At 43.3% G+C, this 24,679-nt stretch overlaps 1 protein-coding gene across 1 annotated transcript in view; it reads left to right on the top strand.

Moving 5' to 3' along the window:
* The first annotated feature begins 1,082 nt into the window (after positions 1-1,082).
* The window catches only part of LOC125940019 (venom metalloproteinase antarease-like TtrivMP_A), a 51,967-nt gene continuing 28,370 nt past the window's right edge, over positions 1,083-24,679 (top strand). Inside the window, exons 1-10 of the mRNA XM_049655671.1 lie at positions 1,083-1,191; positions 7,618-7,811; positions 9,170-9,265; positions 9,355-9,478; positions 12,400-12,435; positions 12,765-12,889; positions 17,472-17,543; positions 17,596-17,726; positions 18,095-18,144; positions 23,515-23,623. Of these exons, the coding sequence (XP_049511628.1) occupies positions 1,116-1,191; positions 7,618-7,811; positions 9,170-9,265; positions 9,355-9,478; positions 12,400-12,435; positions 12,765-12,889; positions 17,472-17,543; positions 17,596-17,726; positions 18,095-18,144; positions 23,515-23,623 (1,013 nt within the window). The 5' untranslated portion in view covers positions 1,083-1,115. The remainder of the gene's footprint in view (positions 1,192-7,617; positions 7,812-9,169; positions 9,266-9,354; positions 9,479-12,399; positions 12,436-12,764; positions 12,890-17,471; positions 17,544-17,595; positions 17,727-18,094; positions 18,145-23,514; positions 23,624-24,679) is intronic.

Here is a 24,679-nt window from a genome sequence, read left to right as displayed (position 1 = left end):
AGAGTTCTGGACTCGATTCCTACGGAGACCGAAATGTACCAGGTTTTCTTTTCAAAGCCATTAATTTCCTTTGTTTACAGGAACCTCCCTAAGAAATGTGACGCTAATCAGATTATTTCTTGACGTGAGTACTCTTTGCGGCGTCGGCCATTTTTGGTACCATCTTTCGGTCATGTCGATAGAGTTTTACGCAATGGGGCATATAATGCTTTCGCATCAAAAAGAAAAAGCTAAGCGGGGAGTATGCAGTTACCAGCTACAGAACCGACCCTGGCAACACCAGAGGAGATATGCTGGTATGGTTGGCTTAATGTAATGGATAACAAATTATGTGAAGCTTCTTTCGAAAGTGCAATACCAGGAAGTGTATGTCGAAAGGGGGAAAACAAGGAAACATCAAGTGAAATATATTTGATATCATTGTGCACGATATGCAATTCATAGTTAGAGTAAAGAGCAGTGATGATAGGTTATCAAGGCCCCGAATTGCCCTGAATTTAAATAGAGAAAGAATAAAACTAGTCAAGAAGAAATAACCCCATAGAGAGGGCGCAAAAAAAAACAACTTAAAACTATAGACGGAACACCACGACTGGGAGTCAATATGCTACTATAGACTGAACACTGTTTTAAAAAATTAGGGCTTGCTTCGTTTTACGTGATCATGGCACGACTGAAAGCTTAGATGGGTATTTCATTTGGTCCCCCAGAAAAAGTATCCGTTTTGTTGCCAGTCTCCCAATAAACATTACAAGGCCTAACATGTTATCTCCCATGTTCAAAGCACGCAGCAAAACTCGCTGGTTTGCGCTGACATTTCAGCACATGCTGGGACCTCATCTGTTGTGGCAGCTGCGTCATTATTTTCTGTTAAGCAACTGCTGAATCATCGCGTTAACAGGACCCATTATTGTAGGCTCTATAATATTTGCGAAATGTGGCTCCGCACAGAGGAGACTTATGACGAAAGGTTTCACGTGAAAACGCTTTTCTATTGGCATGTTTTTTTTAATAAGGTAATTATCGGACTAGTATTACATTTTTGCCAAAGTTGTCTGAAGATTAGTTCCTAATCGGAGTTCTCAACGTCTGAGTCTGGCAAAAAAAGAAACACGATGCGCTTTAGATGGGCCCTAACATTCATAACAGTCTACTCCCTTCAAAGGACTTTTTACTGTTTCCTCGTCGCCGGTAATTAAGACATTTCTCTGCTTGCCGTTTATGATTCTTAAAAGCGTTTTTCTTTATTATTGCAAACCATGGTTTCTTTTTTAGGCTATGTAATGTGTGCTTTGTTTCCGATTAAGTGAAAAACAATGCACTCAAACGAACAGTCGTATAGGACCTCAAGGCAAGATTTCAAAAATCACATATTTGCTGTAAAGGGTGCTATAATCGATGAGGGTGCTATATAGGCGTGTTGACAGGTCATGTCGTTTGGCAGTTACAATTACATGGACAAAGAAAACAAAGGCGATTGGCGCTTTTTGGTGCTGTATGTTGTCTCATGTGCCTTTTTCCCGTGTCGTTGTGCCTACACTGCTACAAACAAGAAGATTTGTACGCTTGAGCACACAGCTACCGACAAGCCATTTCTGTTTTGCAGTACTTTCTCTGGTAGGTTTTGCTGCGCATGCATGTGGGGACTAGCCAGCACTGAAAATTGTCGCTTCTTAATTTTTTGGACTATTTAAAATGGCATGATAAATTTACGAGCTGAAGACGGCAAACAGAATTAGACAGAACGGGTGTTGAACATCAGATGGCTTGAAAATTGGGCAATGAATCGGAAAATAACTATTGGCAGCGACACTGTTGGGCTGTAAAACACAGCTTTATTTGTTGCATAAAGCAGTGGATACAAATGATACGCTATTTCTGTGATCTTTTCCGTATTTAGCTCTGTAACTTGTTTCTTTGCTTTATTGTGTTTTGCTCGACCAGCAAACAGCCGCGTTTTCTTTCTGAAAACATATATAGTGCTCTACGTGTAACGCGATTGGATAAGTTCGGTACCTAACTGATAAATACATGTAAGGACTTCATCTGTGATAATCCTTTATTCATACATTTTCACGTTGTGACAAAGCCAATGACAAACTGTATTTAGTTCCAATGTCTTGAATTTTGCAATAAAGGTATTATCCAGCACTGAGCTATCCCGTGAGAATAAAATAGTTGCCACGGAATAATAGGATATTTAAGCACCCCACTCGTAAACACGTTTTCGGAAGTAGGGGCAAAGAGATAAATGCGATAGCTGGACAATGCTGCTGCTATAAAACTTCTAGTTGTGGTTTTCACGCTATATAAAATCCAAGGTAAAACTTTCTGCACATGTACACAAATTGACATCTGACAAGTGTTTGTACTATGGTAACAATACTAATACTCAATGTCAGATGTTGCTAAATAAACTTCTGTGGCCAGCAATTTCTTGAAGAGTTAGGTTTCTTGTTCTTCTGGCTCTTTTCAGAGAACTATTTTGCATAACAGCTTTGAAGAAGGGGGCAAATTTCAGGGCTCAGTTGTTGTGTTTTTTCTGAATGTTGGTGTCCTCGTAAGCGTTTAGGGACAGCACATATGTCGCCTAAGTTATTAAATCGAAAGCCTTAAATGTCTCATCAGACGGCGGCCTCGAAAACGCACCGTGCACTACAGAAGGTGATGTGAGCTCGCGCGATCGTCGTCGTCTTTTAACACAGGTGGCTCCGATGCCGCTCATCATGCCAAAAAAGGCAAAGTTAATTAAGGTAAAGTTAATTCAGGCACTCGAACCTACGACTTTCGGTTGGAGTCAAACCAGCGAGCTTATGTGGGAGTCGGACCCACAACCTTTCGTCTTAAGGTGAAGGTGATTAAGGTACAGCTAATTATTAGAGGGTTATTTAGCTACTACAACCCACGACCTTTGGTTGGACTAGTCGCATCCTCGGCATTTGTTGTTAATTAGTGCAAAGTTCATGAACGCACAATTATTTATGGTAGCGTCAATTAAGACACAGAAACCCACGACCTTTGGTGGGGGAAAATAGGAAAAAGGAAGTAACACATTCGAATGAGAATGTCAAGCAATTTAATGAATGTATCTTGAGCGGGCAGGCTTTCGCTTTCACCCTCTTTGGCCTACGATAAAGAGAACGCCAATTTTTAATGCTGTTTCGCTGCAATACATGGAGTCGTTACTAGCTTTGGAATCGAAACATTTATTTTAGTTCTTACGGTGTAATTTTACGATGGAAACTTTCAAACGGGATTGCTATAGAATTCCATGGCCCAGAAACCTGGCTGTGGAACTCACAAAAGGTGCGAACTCTAAAACACAAAAATCCTAAGAAGCATTATGGGTATATACACTCGCCGTATAACTCTGGAATGTTTCTGGAAATAAACCATGTTTTGCACATTGCGGGAAATATATTTAAGGTCCCAGTAAAGTAGTTTTAATGATTCAATGAGGGCTATTCTGCAGTGAATTTTCAAGATGTTCTTCCCTTGAGTAACGCGATACCATATCGCACAAAGTTGCGACAGATGATGCGGACACCTGGGCTCCCCTATTCCTCATCGAGCAATGATGCATTTATGTATGAAGTGCAGATTTGTCAGACTTATATATATATATATATATATATATATATATATATATATATATATATATATATATTGTGAGACGACGCCCGAGACGAAGGCAGAGCTCTTGTATTGTCCCACAGCGCGAGACAGCCCACGAACACCAACCCGACAAAATTACACATGAAGACGATGATGAACTGCACAGTTAGCGCTCACACTAACTTCCCCCCCTCACGAAAGCGGCCGGTAAGGCAGCGAGTCAAAAACGGTCGGAACGCCGAAGATAGGGCTTCAGGCGAGAGACGTGAACAATTTCAGTGCTGCGGCAACGGCGGTAAGTAACCGAGGTAACAGGAGCTACGCGATAGTTCACGGCAGATGTTCTTTCAAGCACGGTATACGGGCCGCGATACCTGTGAAGAAATTTTTCACAGAGCCCTGGCACTCGAACAGGTGTCCACAGGAGCACTTCGTCGCCTGGGCGGAACGAAATGACACGACGGGTCACATCACAACGGACTTTCCTCTTGTCCTGAATGGTCGCGGTGTGGGCGCGCAATATCGCGGCAGTGGGCGTCGCGGGCGGCGAACTCCTCTGGTGGAGATGTGGAAGGAACAGAAGGCGTAGAGAGAAAAGCGGTGTCCAAAACAAAATATGGTGCACGGCCGTACACGAGGAAAAAGGGGCTGTAGTTTGTTGTGCGTTGAACGGCGGTATTATATGCAAACGTGACGAAAGAAAGTATAGTGTCCCAGTTTGTGTGGTCGGGTTTCACATACATGGAGATCATCTCGGACAGAGTTCGATGGAAACGCTCGGTAAGACCTTTGGTCTGGGGATGGTACGCAGAGGTGGTCTTATGGATGGTGTTTGAGGCTTGCAGGACTTCAGCAAGAACATGGGAAAGAAATGTCTTGCCACGGTCACTTAGAAGAACACGAGGGGCACCGTGGCGTAAGATAATGGCTTGCAGGACAAACTCGGCGACCTCAGAGGCCACACCAGAAGGAAGAGCTGCCGTTTCAGCGTAGCGAGTGAGATGGTCCACGGCGGTGACAATCCAGCGGTGACCCGCGAGTGTAAGCGGAAGGGGACCGTATAAGTCGATGCCCACAAATTCAAAGGGAACGGACGGGCACGGCAATGGTTGTAAAGGGCCGGCGGGAAGAGAGGTCGAACGTTTTAGATGTTGGCATGACGCACACGAACTGACGTACTTGGCAACACTAGTAGACAGGCCAGGCCAGAAACAGCGAGTCTTAATGCGGTGGTAGGTTTTATGAAATCCTAAGTGGCCAGCCGTTGCGTCGTCATGAAAAGCTTGTAAAATTTGCAGTCGAAGTGAGCGAGGGACGACTGGGACCCATCGGTGACCGGTAGGGTGGTAAACTTGCCGCAATAATAAGCCATCATGAAGTTTAAACCGTTCCAGTTGTCGTCTTAAGCGGCTGTTGGGAGGACGCGATAAGCCAGTGAGCCGGTCGATAATTGTGCGGCAGTACGTATCTGCACGTTGGAGGGAGGCGAGGTCTTCGGAGGACAGAATGTCGACCGAGGTCACGAACCGTACTGGGGCCATGGTTGTGGTCGGTTGGCTGGGCGGTGCCGAACGGAGGGAAGGTGAGACATGGGCATTTGGCGACAGCGGGCAACGAGATAAAGCGTCAGCATCTTGATGCTGCCTGCCAGACCTATACGTGACAGTGTAGTCGTACTCCTGCAAACGCAGAACCCAACGGCCGAGGCGTCCGGACAAATTCTTCAGGGAGGATAACCAACATAGAGCATGGTGGTCAGTCACAATTGTGAATTGGCGGCCATATAAATCGGGGCGAAACTTTTGTATGGATCATACGATGGCGAAACATTCTTGTTCGGTGATAGTATAGTTTCGCTCAGCAGGAGAAAGAGTACGACTCGCGTAGGCCACGACTTGCTCTTCAGACGCGTGGTTCCGCTGCAGTAGGACAGCGCCTATTCCATGCCCACTTGCGTCAGTGTGGAGGATAGTAGAGGCTGTGGGATCAAAGTGACGAAGCACTGGTCCTGATGTGAGGCATCACTTGAGGGTCTGAAAGGCGGCTTCGCATTCATCCGTCCAGGTAAGGGGTGTGGTCGTGGTCAGGAGTTTATGAAGAGGAGCTGCAATAGTCGCGAAGCCACGGACAAAGCGGCGGAAGTACGACGCTAATCCGAGAAAGCTGCGAAGGTCTTTAGGTGTGGTTGGTGTTGGGAAATGCTGTACAGCAGCGACCTTGTCGGGATCTGGTTCAATGCCATGCTTGCTGACCACGTGACCTAATACTTTGATGCTGCGGCTCGCAAATCGACACTTCTTAGTATTGACCGGCCTTGGCTAGACACGTGAGAACGTCGTCTAAACGTTCTAGGTGCTGGGAGAAGCTGGACGAAAAGATGACAACGTCGTCCAGGTAACAAAGGCAGGTTTTCCATTTGAGGCCGCGTAGTACGGTATCGATCATTCGCTCAAATGTGGCTGGCGCATTGCACAGACCAAAATGCATTACGTTGAATTCGAAAAGGCCATCCGGTGTTGCAAACGCCGTCTTCTCTTTGTCGGGCTCATGCATCGGGATCTGCCAATATCCATAACGCAAGTCGAGCCTCGAAAAGTATTCGGCACCTTGTAAGGTATCCAAAGCATCGTCAGTACGGGGCATAGGATATACATCCTTACGGGTAATTTTGTTTAGTGCCCTATAATCGACGCAAAAACGTACCGAACCGTGATTTTTTTTTTAACTAGGACAACAGGATACCAAGGGCTTGCTGAAGGCCTTATAACGTTCCGTGCGAGAATGTCGTTGACTTGGTCTTCTATAACTTTCCGTTCAGCAGAAGATACACGGAAAGGGCGGCGACGAATGACGCGGGATCCGTCGGTTTCGATGTGATGAGTGGCCACGGTTATTTTACCCAAGCCATCCGAACACATGTCAAAGCAAGGTTGGTGTTTCCTTAAGACGGTCAGCAAGGCATCAGTCTGAATTGGGCTCAGATCTGAACTCACAGTGGCCCTTAGAGCACTGGGTGAACCGTCCGTGGGCGTACACTCGGCGAAGGAGGAAAGAGGCGAAGCAGTGATGACACATACTGGTGCTGTGTCGATAAGCATGGCAACAGTGGACCCCTCCGGCAGCAGAAGTGGCTCTTATGTCGTGTTGTAGGCGGTCAGACTGGCGCAGCCGCGTGAGAAACGCACTAGACAAGAAGCGATGGCGATTCCCTGAAAAATGCAGCGCTGAGAAGGGGAAACCACTGCGTCGCAGTCGATATTTTCGCTTGATCTAATGGTGAGAATGCGGGCTTGGCCGGGTGGAAGAACAAAATCTGCTGGAGCTGAGGTGGTGGCAGCAGTGGATGCGGTGGTTTGTGCCATGACTGGTGTTGGCGAGCACAACCGTCGACCAGAGCGGAGCTCCAGGGGTGACCGGTAGAGCAAGAGGACGGGGATATCAACGCACGCTCCACCACTTGTGAAACGACGCCCGAGACGAAGGCAGAGCTCTTGTATTCTCCCACAGCGCGAGACAGCCCAGGAACACCAACCCGACAAAATGATGATGATTATGAGGATGGGTATATACACACGAAGACGATGATGAACTGCACAGTTAGCGCTCACAATATATATATATATATATATATATATATATATATATATATATATATATATCAAGGTGCTTTTGTCAAAGTGCCAAGACTGTCAGGCGACGCCATTGGCATTACAGGTTCTATTTTCTGGGTGAATTATTTCTTACAGAGCAACAATATTTCGGAAATAAACCGTAAAGCAAGAATTGTTTCCGCCTATTGTTTTTGAGTGTTGCTACTGCCGGACACTACTAATGATAAATTCCGCCAATAAATATAAGGGGTCATTGTTTATACACATGTCTATTTGACTGCCTGGTTATCTGATTCCGTACTGATTACAAAACGCAGCGAGAACGTTGGAATACTAAGGTCACTGTCTCGCATGTTAATTATTATCATTTGATTTCTTCGCTTCACTGCAGCGACCACCGCAAGAGATGTGTTCGCCGAAAACAGCCTCAAAGTTTTCCCCGAGGTGTACGACGGTCACGAAGAAGGCTTTGATAAGCTTGTTGTCATTCAAGGGGAATGCAAGCTTACGCTGAAGAAAGCTTCAGTGTTAGCCAAGAAACTATTATTGCGAGAAGTAACCGAAAATGGCATCGTTGAAAGATACGTAAGTGCTGCATCCGATCACCAAAAATGTCTACTTTGTTCTGAGCAAATAGAAATGGCAGAATTTATGGGCTGATTGTTTTTTGTTACATTCAAATTAAAAAGCAGTCGCACAGCTTCCTACAGTTTGCCTTCATATATCTTTATTGTTTCCTTCGCTCACACTGCTCTGCTTATCTCGTCTGGCTGCTATTAAATAAAACGAATAAGAAAATGGTTCAAATATTTAATTATGTTAATTGGTAGACTCTTGGTACGCATAGCATCTCATGGCTTGAATTGCGCCTACAAGGCCATTAAAACCTGAAAAGTATTAGTCAAAAACCCTAATGCGTTAAACAGCGCGGTTGGTAAAGACATTACAGGGAATAAAAAATGTTTTGCCATTGTCAGTACATGTTTTTTACCGAATTAAAGGGCATAAAACAAGAGGACACGTCCCATTGATGGCTCCATTTTTTATCTTCACTAAGAACGCTCAAGATTTCTGAGCCTGTATACAGATTGGGAGATAGCAAGTATACGAGCTCTGTATAGCCTATTGATATAATGATTGTTATAACTGAAACCGGGACAGCTTCCGGTACAGGGAAAATATTATTTCCTTTGCATATAAGCAATTGCGGGTCGCAATTTTTCAGCATTTAGGTTGATCCTAATGTTTCCGCATGATGTGAAGGTAGCAAAACACAGATTGACAATGGCCGCTGAATGGAGCATAATACTGGTTTAACATTTTGTCTCCAACTGATATATCTATGCAGTTCAATTATGCTATCCGAGCTGTTATCTTGTGTCGTTGTTTATTTAACGCATCTATAAATTAAAGAAAATAAAACAGAATATGCAGATCGAGTGCACTGTACCATTTCATGTTTGCAAGTTTTTTGTAGGAAGCTGGCTATCCAGCATTGCTTGGGGTTTTGGGAAACGTTACCACATGGAACAATGGCGACGAGAAAAGCATGATGGCGACGGCCAAAGCATTATACTGCTTGAGTGACATGCAGTCCCAATGATGGTCATAGCATGAGCGACAGGCCTGCACCGTTTTAAACCACTGAATATGACGCGCGAGGAATAGCAAATTGCGGCACGCTCTCGGGTGCCGCATCACTTGGCATAACATGAGCTCTCCCTTATTTCATGCCACGTGAGACTTGCGCAGTTGTGCTCAACAGGTAGTTATGAGGGGCACGAGAAATATATGCATGCGATTGGGGCATCGGCCTGTGTTGAGAGAAGTATAATTGATCCCACTATCGTTGACTTATTTTGTTATTGAGAAGCATTGGAACAGAGTGAATAATTTACCAATTGTGACCAGATGAGCATAAGGCTATTTTTTTATTTTTCTAGATTGATGGGACCTACTATGACAGGTATCTCTACCACGATATAAATAATCAAGCCCTTTTGCTCGTCGAGCCCAACGCATCAGGAGGCTATAAATTGGTAGGTCGCACATTTAAATCAATTCACTCATTGCGGATAGCGACACGTAAACAAGTCTCGTTGTTATAGGGTTGTATTATCGTATCTAGTTTGGCCTCCTCAATTTCACTCATGGAATCGAGCCCATTGTAAGTGGAAAAGGGATGACACTGGAACCAGCAGCGCACGTAATACATAAGGTCGAAGCTACCCACCGAACCAAGAGAATCATTGGTATGTCCGTGAGTATCAATCGTCATTTCACAGTTGGGCTATATGTTAGCACTATCAGCAAATTTCTGTCACGAATCAGCAAGACATCCCTGTGTAATTGACACCCCACACCCGCCTATCTTTGTCTCTTTTGGCGTTATATCCCATGAGTATTCAACCTGTCCGCATTACCAATACCGTAAGTAAATATTGGTGTTCGCCTGTATTCGTAGCCGTACGCTGCGATGAACCAGACTCGCTTGTATGATTTTTATAGTGCGTTCTCATTTACCAGACTCGATTGTGTGATTTTTATAGCTGGAGTTTGAATTGTTGGTACAAAATGCGGCTTGTAATTTGTAATACTTGCTTGGCGTTCGGCCTACGGTATTCATTTTCTGATGGTTCAATATTTTTTTTTAAATTTTAACACATTTTTTAGTGTCCACGTTATTTCATTGTCCAAATGGCTGTTAGGTTTGTTTAGTGGTTGCAATTTGTAGAATACACTAAGCTACATTTTGCTTCAAACTACAACTGTAACTTAAAAAAGCGACAATTTATAGTGCGGTTTAAATCAGATATACTCAATATTGTTCACAAGGAGAAAAGATTCCTATGATTACGCCATTACACAGCTGCACATTTGCAACTATCTAATATTTCTGATAGTGCCAAGGGCAATGAAGCTACAGTCGTGCACAGGCTGTCCCAGCTATCACCCACCGAGCTCCGCCAATGACAAATCATCCTATGGTGGTAACATTAAGTGCATATTGTCCGGTGTTAAGTTGAGAAACCACCAGCATTTTATTTTATTTCACGACATCCAATTAGCTCGTTCAATATAATTATATGACTATTCAATTGATGTTCTAATGATTAGGATGCAAATTAGGGAGTTGTACATAATCGTAAGAGCCCTCCATCTTAGGATCTTTTCAACAAGGTACACATCGCGTGTCTATTTATGCTGCGAAGAAAAAAAAACCTGCGAAAAAGGAGAACATATAATGTTACTAGTGCTCGCGCGCGCGAGGTATCAGCCCCATCAAGTTGTCTATGTGGAGAAACACGCTGTTACTTAAGGCAGCGCTCGCCGCTCAGGACTGAGCAATTGCTTGATGGTATTACAAAATAATCACCTTGATCTGTTGACGCGTCCTAGGAAGAGCACCAGTGCTGTTATCGTCACCGAGCGGCCGCATAACAGAGAAGAAACCTGATTTTAGACAGAGACTGTTTGACGGCGCTGTTTTCCCGTGCACTTGGGCACGTAGTCAAGTGATATTTTCATATTTATCGGGCTTTCGCTCGTTACCGGAAAAAATAGACATGTGGCGTGTACCTTGCTGCAAACATGTCATGTTGACCTCTCTTACAATTATCCACCACGGCCAAATTGGCATCTTTACAATTAGAGCAACAAAAAGTTAGATAATTACTTTTCATTAACAAATTATATGCCAGAAAATTGATAAACTGGCAATTTTTCACCATGACTCCGCCAGACAAGCCTTTGGTCTTATTTGTGATGAATGATCCGTCTTTTTCAAAACACGATGTATGGCATCTGGAGCAGCCTGTTCATTACAATGTTTGCGAGTTCGCATTTAGAAAGCAATAGACTACGCAAAGCTAACATTCACCTTTCTTTCTAAGAAATGGGAATTTTGTCATGTCTCCGTGGCGGTAAACAAAAGTAAATGAGGTGGCCGAAGTTGAAGCCGCTTGCATTCGCCCTAATGGGTGTAAAATTGACCTGTATTTTGCATTCGAACACAGTTAACATACAAACAAAGTTACAAAATACTCTTGTTATAGAGCCCGAGTATTTCTCGTTTTCTGCCTACATGATACTTCTGCACAGCGCGAAAAAAACGTACACACAGGAGAAGAAAAGACCAAACGAAAACTGATTTCAAACTGCATGAACTTCATCACGCTCAACTAAGGAAAAGAAATGCAATAATAAACTAAATGCACAGCACGCACATGAGCGGACTGGGTTCATGTCGGAAAGCAGCGGATTTTTTCAGCACATTACTCCACCCTGGCGAAATGGTATCGACGGTTGGCTGGTAAACTTCAAGAAATAAAACACACGCATTGTTCTCTATAGCAAGACACTATCCTAGCCATGACTGTAGAGTTAGAATGGGAGGGATGTAACGGCGCAAGATAAATCACCAAGGGTGGAAACGTTTTTTATTACAAAGAAACTACCATGTGGGGGTGAAACTCAATGTCAAATGAATATAATAATTGAATCACGTGATTTTGTCGTGACATTGTTTGAACTTTTGGATCGGCTCCACAAATCTGGCTTGTTGGGCTAGCTGAGCGGTTTTGTCAGGGTGAGTTCGGAGCATCATTTTCGGTCGGCAGTGTCGGAGGCCGAACATTGAAGCACAAAACAGGGAGTTTACTTCAAAGCCGACATCACAACAATATTACAGACCGCCACACTTCCAGTTAAATAATAGCTCTACGCAGCATCCTTGGTCTCCTGTGCCTTCTACAAATGAAAAAAAGCAATACATTTTTAATATTGTGCTTGCGGGCAAATATGCTTTGGAGCGTATAGCTGCTAGCCCCTGAGGAGGTCAGAAACGGCAATAGTATACGCAGTATTTCAAGGTGTTATGTTCCTCAATTTCTGTAAGTTTCTCGGCTTAGAAATGTCAGGAATAGAATGCGCATTTTGTGTTATTAGGTTGCGCATTGTGCTTATGCGTAATTGTATTGCGAAATCTTGTTCGCCAGTGTGACTCCGTTTACCCCCTCAATATAATGTCTCGGCGGTTGAGGTATGGAAGAAAGAATATTGATTTCGGGATGCTTATGTACACGGCATGGCACATTTGCAACTGCCTAATATTCCTGATGTTGGCTGAGGGTATGTTATTAATTTCTATCGGGATCTGTTCTTTGCATTACAGAACCGACAGTATACAAACAAGAGGCAGTTCACATCGGTACGTAGGACGTGCTGTTTTGTTCACACCCGCCGTGGTTGCTCAGTCGCTATGGTGTTGGGCTGCTGAGCACGAGGTCGCGGGATCGAATCCCGGCCACGGCGGCCGCATTTCGATGGGGGCGAAATGCGAAAACACCCGTGTACTTAGATTTAAGTGTGCGTTAAAGTACCCCAGTTGGTACAAATTTCCGGAGTCCCCCACTACGGCGTGCCTCATAATCAGATCGTGGTTTTGGCACGTATAACCCCATAATTTAATTTTAATTTTGTTTTGTTCATGAACCTTATGGGTGAGCATATTTCGGCACGCTATATTTTTCTTCGCAGAACCTCGAGAATCGTCATCAAGTTTCGTCGCTGAGACATACCTCATTCTTGAAAGCTCGCTCGCCAATCGTATTCGGACAGGAGGCAATGATTTACAGGCGTATGCATCATTTTTCATGGCAATGGTACGTAGCCAGAACACCCTCCGTGCTCTATTTTTGTAAATATGCACCAATATATTGTGGTCGTCTTTTTGAATCAGCTGTTGTACGGTGCTTGAGGTGTTTCTGGGTCCAGGATCAATTGCCAGACCAAGTATTTTAAATTTTTGGGTAACATTATATTTAAAGTGTATTTCACCATACTTACATATTTCGGTATAGTTGATAACTGATTTGCCATGTCCAAGAAAGTGGAGTAGAAGATCTTCCGGAAAGGTTCACAACATACAAAATACTGCGGCACTTCTCGCACACAGCTTATAGTTCCACAGTAACAGTAGCCAAAATGCAATATAACTGAATTACAAATAAATATTGTAATTAGTGCGACTCCAATTAAGCTGCATTTTCATAGGTATAATCCAATTGATTTCGATATCTTTGTTCTCACTACAGAATATCGAAATTCCAATTCTATTTTGTCTCACATTTTCGCCCTTATTTTCGGTTCTAAAGAGAGTGTTGGCTTACTTCGCAAAGCTCAACCTGATACATCCTGGTTGCGTAAAAGGTGACTTGTGTTTATTTATTCAACTATACAATAGGGACAGCTAAAGAATACTTGCCTGGTCTCTCTTACTCCCCTCAATTTACGTTTGTTTTTGATCATGGAAAGGTTAAAACGTAAAATTTATTTCCAAATCAATAATATTCGAATCCGGCAGCTTTTTAGTATGTGGCAGGTCTTTTTGCTGAATCCGGTTGTGTGGACGTGTAGATGTGAATAATGGAGGTTTAGGCAGCGTAGACTAAATTTGAGCACCTCAAAACGGCATGCTCTAAGGCTGAGTCTACGTAAAGCAGCGTGGGGTCCTCGTTAGGGTGGCATATAGTTTAAAGCTATAAGTGACGACCGAATATTCTGCTGGTGTGGTTGCGGGCTTAATTTTTCGAGATGGGTGTGTCTTGGAAAAGAAGCCCGATTATACTGATTACTGGTAGACAGTACAGAGTACTCGCTGCCATATACCGAATTCGCTTTCGCCTTTGGCAGAAGCGCGGGCTTCGACAAATATAATATTCCTCAGAACATTCACAAACAATACCGACAGTGATACGAAACGTGCGCCTAGCTTAAAAAAAAATAAACATGAACTAGTTGAGGCAAACAAAATCTATCACATTTTATTGACGGTAGAGAGTAGCAGCGAGTGTTTTTTTTTTTTCTTCAAAGCATTCACTTCGCTAAGAAATACCATTATTTCACTCGCTGGAACTGTGGTTATTTTCAGTGTTAATAATGACGTCGGAGACAATTAGATGAAAATAAAGAAATTAATTGTTTTCAGCAACATACTATCAATGCGCATAAGTTTTCAACCTGACAAAGAAAGTAGGCCATATATTAGAAATACGTTTTTTTTCTACACACCTACTTGCACCAGAAAACGGCGTCCTCAAATAGGCTTACTGAGAGGTAAATTCAAGCACGATTTTAGTTAGCGCGTTGCCTCCGTTCTTAAGTGAATGTAGTCCTATTATAGTTGTGAAAGTGTATAAAAATATCACGCAAAACTATATTTCGCCCCGCAATATCTTGTTACACCTTTCGCGAGCACCTCACAAGCATCCTTTGCGGGCGCTGCATTTATTTGCAGATGGGTGCGTAGTTGATATTTTTTATCCCTCGCGCACTTGTTTTTATAGAAAACAAAATAAGCAAACAGATAGTGTATTTTACAAAGTTTGTTCTATGATTTCGTATAACTTCTTATTGGCGCCTTGACAATAATGAGACGAGTGATGAGATCAATCACTTCACATTGAATGTCGAAAACAAAAACACAGGCTGTTGCTAACCACGTATGGGAACTATAGGCAGTGCCCTTTATTGGCATAAAATCATACCCATTTTCTTTACCTGACTACGTCATGATAAGGACATCTTGTATGTTTTCCATACTATCAATAATTTCAACAGGGAATGCTGCATGCAGTGCTCTTAGGCGCTGTAAGTCCGCATTTATTTTGTCACGCTGGGCAATTTGGAATGAACTGCTGGCTTCATGGCTATTATCTGTGATGAAGGTTATACTGTGGGTATCTGTAGAATGCCAACCAGCATGATTCCCACCAGAAGCGCTATAGCGTAAAATGATTCCAAACTGTTTTTATTCGAAACTCTTGACGTCAAATTTACGTAAGCACCGACGCAAGCATCGGGCGGTGACCCGCAGCGTTGTCTGAACAACCCAATCAAACACGCTCCTCGTTTATAGGAAGTCACCGTTGTTCGCTTTCAAAACCAATAGCATTGTCTACACACAGCGGTTTTTTGTATCTAATTGGCTGACAAGAGGCGAGGAGCACGCTCTAGTGGAAAGGGTTTCGATGGGGCCGAGCCAGCACAGTGAAAATAGGTAACCGCATGAAGAGGGCGGTGCCGGCTTCTCCGATTGGTCCGCTTCGCCTTACTTAGCTTGCGGTGGCTGGTCAAAAATCGCGATGGCGTGCAACTGAAGGATAACAATGCCGCTAAAACGGATCCTCAGCAAGGAAGAGTTGGCAGAGCAATGTCGTATGCATGCCGCAAGGGCTTGATAACGTTTTACTGTCCCTCAGAAAGGTTTATCATGCGCAAATAAATAGATGCTCACGGGCAGGTGTGAGTAGCGAGGGCCTGAGCGATCGACGGGCAGCCATCTTCTGTTCCTTTCGGAACGGGGCCGTCTGTGGCTATTCGGAAAATTTTCAGCTTCGTTCGGCATATAATGTATTTTATTTCGCGTACACGTCTCTTTGACGTGGTGAGTTCTTGCCGTTTTCTGAGGTCGCGTAACAGAGAGGTGAAGTGAGCGTAGCCAGAAAACACTGGACCAATAGCAGAGGACAAGTGGTGAAAGTGCGTCGAATCAGGAATGATTATTTTTCTTTAGTGCGGGTTAATCATGCATAATCAGTGTGTACACGTTATATCTGATGGGGAGCTATCGCGGTTTTCGTGACGTCGCGTGACAGGCGAAGTTGGGAGTGGCCCGAAAATGTTTTGACCAATCGTGGAGGCTGATTGCAGAAACTTGAATCAAAACAGTTTGGAGTCATTTTACGTTATAGCGCCCCAGGTGGGTGGTTTCGTCCAGATATCAAAGTCACCCGCCCTTTATCTCTAAAGGCTGCTTGCATTGCAAAAAGGCCAGCAAGTAGGTACTGCAAAAGTATTGGCGCAATGAGCAGTTTACAGCATCACTAGCGCATTAGAAGCATCTTATAAAGGTAGCACGCGCATAGGAATATATACGAAATGTGAGCATCGAGCCAAACTGCCGCGTTTGTTCAGCTTTCTAAATACTCAAGTTCGATTTTTGTTTACAACTTTGTGTAGATGCGCAGTCGTCACTCGTTAATGATCCCTCCTTCAGCTGTAAGCATCACAAAATCAAAGCGCTTGTGTTCCGTTACAAGTAAAACGTAGTGCGCTGATCTGTGTGCTTAATCGCATATGCAATGAATTTTTTATACAAACAAGCTTGATATAAGTCTTGACAAAAATTTACTACCTGTACAGCGATTTATGTGGCAACCGAAAATTCAGGGTCTGAGCTCAAACGGGAGCCACAGATGAAAGGTCCTTGTTTTTTTTTTCCTTGTCTCTGGACTGTAATGCGCTGCCATTCTGAAAACTTAGTTTGTTTAGCGTCAATAAAGCAGACATCAAAATACATACGCAATGTGCACGACGGCAGTATACGTCGCCTCTGCATATACTTTTGCACTTCCATTTTCCATCTATTTGCGCTGCAGAAAGCAGTTTTTAAGAACAATATATCAACGGTCCCGAGAATAAAATGTTTTTTTCCACTAGGTAACGACTATTTGGAATTGATACATGGAGTATTTTACAAATAAACTGGATGGGAGCAAGGTCACAAAAACTGTCAGTCTAAAATTTGAGTCAGACTTTAAGAGCGTGAGGGAGGCCGCTCTTCGGGCCACTTGCTCGGATGACCAGCTCTGGCTGGTGGACCGGGCCTGCCTAGAGATGTCGGCCAGGGGGCTCCCGGACATATAGGGGCCCAACCACATTTAAATAGACGGAATAAAGTTTTTATCCATCCATCCATCCTTAAGAGCGTGAGCGTAAAATCGTTTGTTCAATTTGTGTATAAAAAACTTTGATGTGTTTTTTTATTCTCAAAGTAAGGCAAAATATTCATCCTAAAAACTTCTGCCAATAAATGTTGCACTGATACCTGTATTAAGTGCATGTTTGCGATGAAACGGATTTACGTTTCTTGAAATAAAACCTCTGTCAAAGGGGGGATATTGAAATATTTCTGTCATAGTTATTCGTAAATGCTTATCAGCAATCGCACATGTGTTCAAAAATAGTTGCAGTAGAACTTAAGGCAAACATAGAGGGTCATTCAGTTTGCTTAATATTATAATAATCTTATTCGGATTGGCGCCTGTGTCTTCGGGCATACTTTGATGAAGCACAATAAAAGGCGCACTATAAATGTAGATTCTAGGAACTTGAATTTCGCGCGTTACATTCGAATGGTGTTTTCACTTACGCCGATTTTATTTTTCATATTCTTTCACCCAGGTCAGCTTGATCCTGCAACAGCTTGAGCCTCCTGGCATGATTTTGTTGACAACCATTCAAATAAACAATGTCGTAAGTGCCATAATTTACATACATTCTTCTTTTCACAATGAATAATTTGCAGGGGCAGGAGGAATATGTGGCCTTTACTAATGACAATCATGTAGACAGTTCCAAGACACTCAAAAACTTGGTACTACATGCGGCTAAAAATAAAGACTTGCAGCGTGCGGATATGATCGTGTGTTTGATAGGGTGAGTGAAAATTTTCTATATGCTATAACTTGCAGGTGGAAGGCTACATTATTATATAGTATTTGAGAAGTAGGTTTCAAAGTGAAAAGTTTTGGACTTTGTTCTTTTGCAAAAGTGATCCTCATTCCTGCAACGGCGTTTCTAATTATCATGCAGATATTCCGTACGACATTGTTTACCACACTGCCTACTTAATAAGAACTGTAGTAATCTGTCAAGTACGCCACTCCCTCCCAAAAAACGTAAATCTGTTGTGAAAGAGGGCGTGTCTAGCAAATACGTGTAGCTTTGTTATAACGTAACGTGATGCAGTTTCCGTTATATGCGATTCACAACCCACTTTATTTGTTTTTGTTTTCTGATTGCAGGCGAGAAATGGTACAAGTGAATCCCGGCGGTGCAACACATGTGTCGCATGGTATGGCATATTTTCAGGCCTGGTGTTATTGTTACAATCATCATCAACAGCCTCTGTTATGTCCACTGCAGGACGATGGCCTCTCCCGCCAATCTTCGGTACCCCCTGCATGCACCAACTGACTAAGTCGAATGGCTCCAAATTTCCTAATTTTATCTAACTACCTAAGTCTGCTGTCTTCGAAAGCACTTCGCTTCTCTTGGCACCCCTCTGCCGTAGTACTGTGACTGTAGTACACCATCTAAGTATCTACCCAACATGTTACATCGCCTTCCCTGCTCCATTTTTTTTCTGCTCGGTGTCAATAACACTATTGGCTACTTCCGTTTTATTGCGATAGCAATTTTAAGGACACTTCAACCGGATTTCTGCCGTCGGCGTCGCCATCGCCGTCGCCGTAGCCGTCGCCGTCGTCGCCGCCGTCGTCGTCGCCATCGCCGTGAGGTTCCGTATAGATAAAATCTTCACCGCGCGCAGTATGCCCGAGCGGAAGCGTGCGGGGACGCGCGCTATCACGGAGAGCGAACGCACTCAATCTCCCACGCGCAAGCAACGAAGCGGGAAGCCAGCGCCGGAGGGAGCGGGGGGGGGGGGGGGGCACTTTTACTCTGCCAACAACCGCGCTCGTCGCTCGACCACACCGTCTCTTATCTCTCCCACGCGCAAGCAAGGAAGCGGGAAGCCAGCGCCGGAGGGAGCGGTGGGGGTGGGGGGGGGGGGCGCATTTCTACTCTGCCAACAACCGCACTCGTCGCTCGCCGCACCGTCTCTTATCTCCACACGGCTCTGACCTTTATGCACTGTGCATTCGCCGCTCAGTTTCTGTTGAAGCGATAGACCGCACGTACCTTCGCCCGCTGCAGCGTATGGGCTTGCTGCCAGCGTTTTGACAGTCGTTGTCTGCAGTCATTCAGTGTGATCTATTCATGTTTGTTTGTGCGCGCTCACACCACGCTTGTTCATTCAGTTAGTAATAGTCTGGCCACATTTTCCAACGCACGCTACACATGTAATGCTGCCCGGATCGGCAGTGCAGCGCTACAGGTGTGTCCCTTCGCACGTGCGCTGCCCACGGGAAGCGCTTCTCATCAACACCACCGTTTCACACGCGCCTTCTCGTGGTCATCGAGTCTCTCGTCATGTCGGTCTACTGACGCCGCAGCACACCTGCTTACTTAATCAGCTCATGTCTACTACAATTCATATTGCTACCAAAGCCGCTCACCTTACTTCGTATGACATTGCTGTGTTGCTATCGCATTCATTGATTCGCCCTTAGGGCGAAACTGTGACATTTTTTTCTCTCTTGTTCGCACCCCTGCCTTCGTGTTACGCCTCGGATTTTTGTTCCACCTCTCATTGGGCGGTGCTTAACTTCTCTCAGGGTAGACTGTAAGTTTCGGCCCCCTATGTTATAACGAGAAGAATGTACCAATTGTATTATAAGGATAGCTTTAAGCGGCCGGTCTACACGTGGCAATGGTTTGTGTGCGCGCTCCAAACGATTTTCTTCCTTTCCTAAATTTCTTTGTCGTAATCAAGGTCCCCTATGAGTAAGTGACCTAGCTGAACATACTTTGCCACAGATACTACAGGTTGACAACCACTGAAGAATTCTATACTTTTGCCACTTTATTGAACATTATGTTTGAATTGTGCATAATAATCGTCAACCCTTATCTCACACTGTCGGCTAAGACCACCGCCAATTCTTTGTTGCGCGTCATCTCTTGCGTTAATGAACAATTTTATTTGGAAACGGCAGGTTACCAAAATTTTGGCTGTAGATCTTCAATCATAATGAATTTCAGTCTAATAACATGAATGCTTGTTGTAACTATTATGTGAATATTATTAAGAAATTTTCTCTCTTTCCCTGAACACTTTCTTGACAGGTGTTCTGCGCTTTTCTTGTCAAGAATTAAGGTAGCTGTGAAGTCTACATATCAGGGTGACCAAAGTTAAATCGACAGTTTTTTTGTTAATTAGGCGCTTAGATGTACGTGAAGGCCACCTCCACAGTACGGTTATGCTCCCAGGGGGACACAGAATGAGGTGTTAATTATTGATGTCGGCGGCTTAATTACGGACAATTGAATAATGAACTTTTTGTGGCTGCAGTAAGCAGGCATGTTTGTATTGAAAACTTACACGCAATCGTGTTTCACAGTTTCATTTGGCAGAATTCTTCGAGCGCATCCGTGCTGCGAGATATTGAACTGTGAAGTTTAATTGCCGTTCGCATGATTGCGCATTGATGACAGTGAGGACCGGCGCCAAGCTTCTCCAATCTCGGAGGACGGAGGCGCTAGAAGAAGTCTGCCAAATGAAACTGTGTAGAAACACAATTGCGTCAAAATTTTCAATACAAACTTACCTGCTTACTGCAGCCACTAAAAAGTTAATTATACAATTTCAGTAAATAAGCCACCGACATCAATAGTTGCCACCTTATTCTGTGTCCGCTTGGGCGTATAACCTGACTGTAGAGGTGGTCTTCACGTACATCTAAGCAACTAATTAAAAAACAAACCTGTCGATTTTGATCACCCTGTATATGTGCTTATTCATGCATGATTTCTGCACTCCTTCCCTACGCAATGCCTCATTGAATGATGCTCCCTCCTCTAAATCAAAAACGTTTCCCTAATCTATGAAATTTAGGTAGATTGGCTGGTTGTTATTCGCAGATTTTTCAATTACCTCAACAATGACATAGATGTGATCAATTGTGGAGTACCCCTTTTTTAAGCCAGTCTGTTCTCTGGGTTCATTTTTTAACGAGTCCCTTCTCATAAACTAGCACGATGTGGTTATGCTACGAAATCGTGATGTGGCTTGCAAAGCCTTTCTAACCTCATCGCTAGTTACACACAGAGCTTCTTTTAAATGTTCGCCACTATGTGTAACCACAGTTACGTGGCTAGAATTCTAGTGTATAGAATTCTTTTGCTGCTTATACCATATCGTGGAATTTGCTGAAACATGGGCCTGCTTACCTTTCACTGCACACATCTTGCTCTTTCATGTATAAAATTTCCTTATGCCAGATTTATTGATACTCCCATTTCTTACTTCTTCCTAAGTTCTTCCAAGATTAAGACGGGGGCTGTCAGATGGAGTGGCACACTGTAGTATAAAATTTACAAACGAGGATAAGGTGCCCCAGTAAAGCTGCCCAACGCTTCGATAAGAGTACCCATCTTCATCAACGGCGAAACGTTGGCATCCAAACCTTGACCAGCTGTTCTGAGATACCTTATCTCTGTTTGTAGCTTTTATAGGCAAATCCTTTCATTGTTATTATCTTGAAGATCACTTTCTTATTTATCAGATCTGTCAGTTTATCTGGTTTATCTGCTCCCTGTAGTTGCACAGTTTCGCGCTTTTTTGGCTTTTTTATTAGGTAATTTTCTTTTTGGGATAGCTTTTCTATTGCTGTCTGAGTGAATTACCGAAACTTTAAATGCTACCGCTGACAATATTCAAGCTATCTTCGTTTTTTTGTTCTTAAGTCGCATACTTGTTAAGGATCAGGGGTATGAATTCACATGGTTTTCGCTTGACTGATTCTAAGTTTGGCATATTTCTTCTTTATAAATTTCGCTCTTCCTTTCTCTAAATTGGGGGCAATCGTTAGCCTCACTATCTTGCGATTACTGCGCTATGTCCTATCTACCACTCACACATTAAGAACATCGCTGGCGACTTCAAATATGAAAACTATTTGACTTTGTGTTCCTCCGTTGGAACCGTTTCTACCATGCAGTGTCTTAATGCTTATAAGGAAACACCCCTCCAAGTGAATGGCTAAAAAGCACATAAATTCTGATAAAATCATCCAGTCAAAATCAAAGTTATGCTTACACAGAATCTCGTGATTGTGCAGAAGTTTGCACATAGATGTTTTAGAGAGAGGTACAGTGTAATATCGGTAGACGTCGTAAAAAGGGCTTTAAACAATAATGAAATAGATGCACTGAGTTGAACGTCACCGTGTGACCTCTATATAGCCGAACGAAAAGAACCGTTCTCAATCCCACATGCAAGGGCGAGGTACATAAATTCTGATAAAATCATCCAGTTAAAATCAAAGTTATGCTTACACAGAATCTCGCGATTGTGCAGAAGTTTGCACATAGATGTTTTAGAGAGACGTACAGTGTAATATCGGTAGACGTCGTAAAAAGGGCTTTAAACAATAATGAAATAGACGCACTGAGTTGAACGTCACCGTGTGACCTCTATATAGCCGAACGAAGAGAACCGTTCTCAATCCCACATGCAAGGGCGATGTACATAAATTCTGATAAAATCATCCAGTCAAAATCAAAGTTATGCTTACACAGAATCACGCGATTCTGCAGAAGTTTCGGCAAATAGTGGATAAGGAAGCGGCATTGTAAACACTGCATTCTCAGAAAAAAATGTAAGGACTTGAGAAAAGCAAAGACTAATTTAGCACCATTTCATTCCAATTAAAGCGCACTAAAGTTATCCTAATATACGTGCGCTCCATCAAACGGTGCACATTCGGCGAATGGTGGATAAGGAAGCGGCATTGTAAACAGTACATTCTCTGAAAAAAATGTAAGGCCTTGAGACAAGCAAAGACTAATTTATCACCATTTCGGTCCAACTAAAGCGTACTAAAGTTATCCCAATATACATGCTCTCCATCAAACGGTCTCTAATTTTGACATCATTGAGTTGTTGTCAATCTTTCTGAATGAATAGTGCCAGCGCTGTGCACGTGCTCATAGAAAGATTCTTACGTGACGACAGTTGAGTCATGTTATCGAAATTTCTTTAGTGTTAAATCCTGGGGCTGCCGTTTGCTCCATGAAAATGGTATCAAGTCATTAGATTATCCAATATAATTACATTTGCCGTAGATTTAGTTCAGTGATGCTGGCTAGTTCTCTACAGAAAAACTGTTCATAAAATAGCTATAACAAATGCGTACAATCTTCACGTGTTCTCCAAGACCAAAGTTGCACTACCCACGTGATAGGATTTAGTGCAATAAATAGCCTCCTGACGTTGCTCCTCATGAATTGGTTGTTATCTTACGATCTTTTATGTCGGCATCTTTACTATCACTTTACAATACCTCCGTTTTTTTGTACGATTACGTGAAAAAGGTTAGTCTTTCACACTTAAAAAGGCATCGTACTTATTTTTGTGCTTGTTTGCTGGCGTGAAATATGATGTTACAAATCTCAATCTCAGAATGAAGGTCCTGTGACAAGTACTTGTCAAGCTTTGGGTTCTAACAAAGTTCAGGATTAACTTTAACTTTTACGCCTGCCGAATCCTCTCGTTGCGGCGCACCTTAGTAATTCTGTTTTTCTTCCTGCGTTAAAACAGGCGCTACGTTTACCGGAAAAGCTTGCACTCCACAAAATGTCGTCGTGGTTGCAGACAACAGAAAAAAGAATGCCGGTGTAATCAGCGCTGCTCACGAAATAGGACATTTGTGAGTACCTTAGGAAAACCATGGTCCTTATGTTCCTTATTTTACTTTCACTAATCTCATTAAGCTCAGATACCCAATAATATACAGGTGAATTTTCGCACCTGTGAACTTAACGTCTTCAGCGTATACAAAATAAACACAGGCATCGTGTACACAACACTGTGACACTTATCACTGCCGAAATGACAATGCTGCGCTCCCTCTGGAAGGCATTAATTTTACAAATATCTCGTGAAAATTTATGAGCTTTTTAGCTGTCTTTCTATGTCACTTAATCATGAGATCGGGCGCACTATGTCAGCCGGCTACAAAGCCATTCATTGTTGTTGTGTCGGCAAGGGACAAACGTGCCGATGAGATTACAGCCGGGTGCATGGGTCTAAAAAGAGTGCGTTTGGCTAATTATCCACCAACCATCCTTGCGTGAAGCGTTCATTCTGTCGGCGTTGCATGGAAGGCCACCAGAGGCGGACCGGAAGAGTCTTTCTTGTGGTGTGTTGTTGGGATCTGTAGGTTTCGCTTCACTGCATGCAGTTGGTGAGAGTACACGACCAGGAACAAAGAAGGCCAAAACGTCTCAATGTACACGTCTCTCTTTCTTTCAATATGTTGTGCAGCAAACAAGGACCCGTTGCTTTAGACTACATGTCTAACCACAACCATAGGAAGCCAAGGAAAGCATAAAAGAATTTGTCGTTTTCAATTCAAGCGTACAAATAATAAAAATAAGGCGAAATGAAAGAGAACAAAAAATACCTGATCTCAATGGGAGGCAACCTAACAACCTTTATATTATGCATGCCATGAACTACGAATAATGCTGCGCCTGCAGCGGTTGGAGCGCTCCCAATATTTGAGGTTCAGGTGTTTGTAACTCTGCGAATGTTAGCCCGCACCACTCAGGATATTGTTATAACGCTGGGAACAAGGTGGAAGAAGATGGGCACAAGCTGGTGTCGGAAGACAACAACGTTAGGGACTTGCCTGCGCTGCCTGTCTCTTGTAATATCAGCTGTAAATAGATTTCACTGTTACTTTCATCCTTGTGTCACATTT

The sequence above is a fragment of the Dermacentor silvarum genome, chromosome 9 (genome assembly GCF_013339745.2).
Source record: "Dermacentor silvarum isolate Dsil-2018 chromosome 9, BIME_Dsil_1.4, whole genome shotgun sequence".
In the NCBI taxonomy this organism is placed as follows: Eukaryota; Metazoa; Arthropoda; class Arachnida; order Ixodida; family Ixodidae; genus Dermacentor; species Dermacentor silvarum.
The sequence above is the reverse complement of the archived record's forward strand: the minus strand, read 5'-3'. Positions and strand labels throughout refer to the sequence as shown.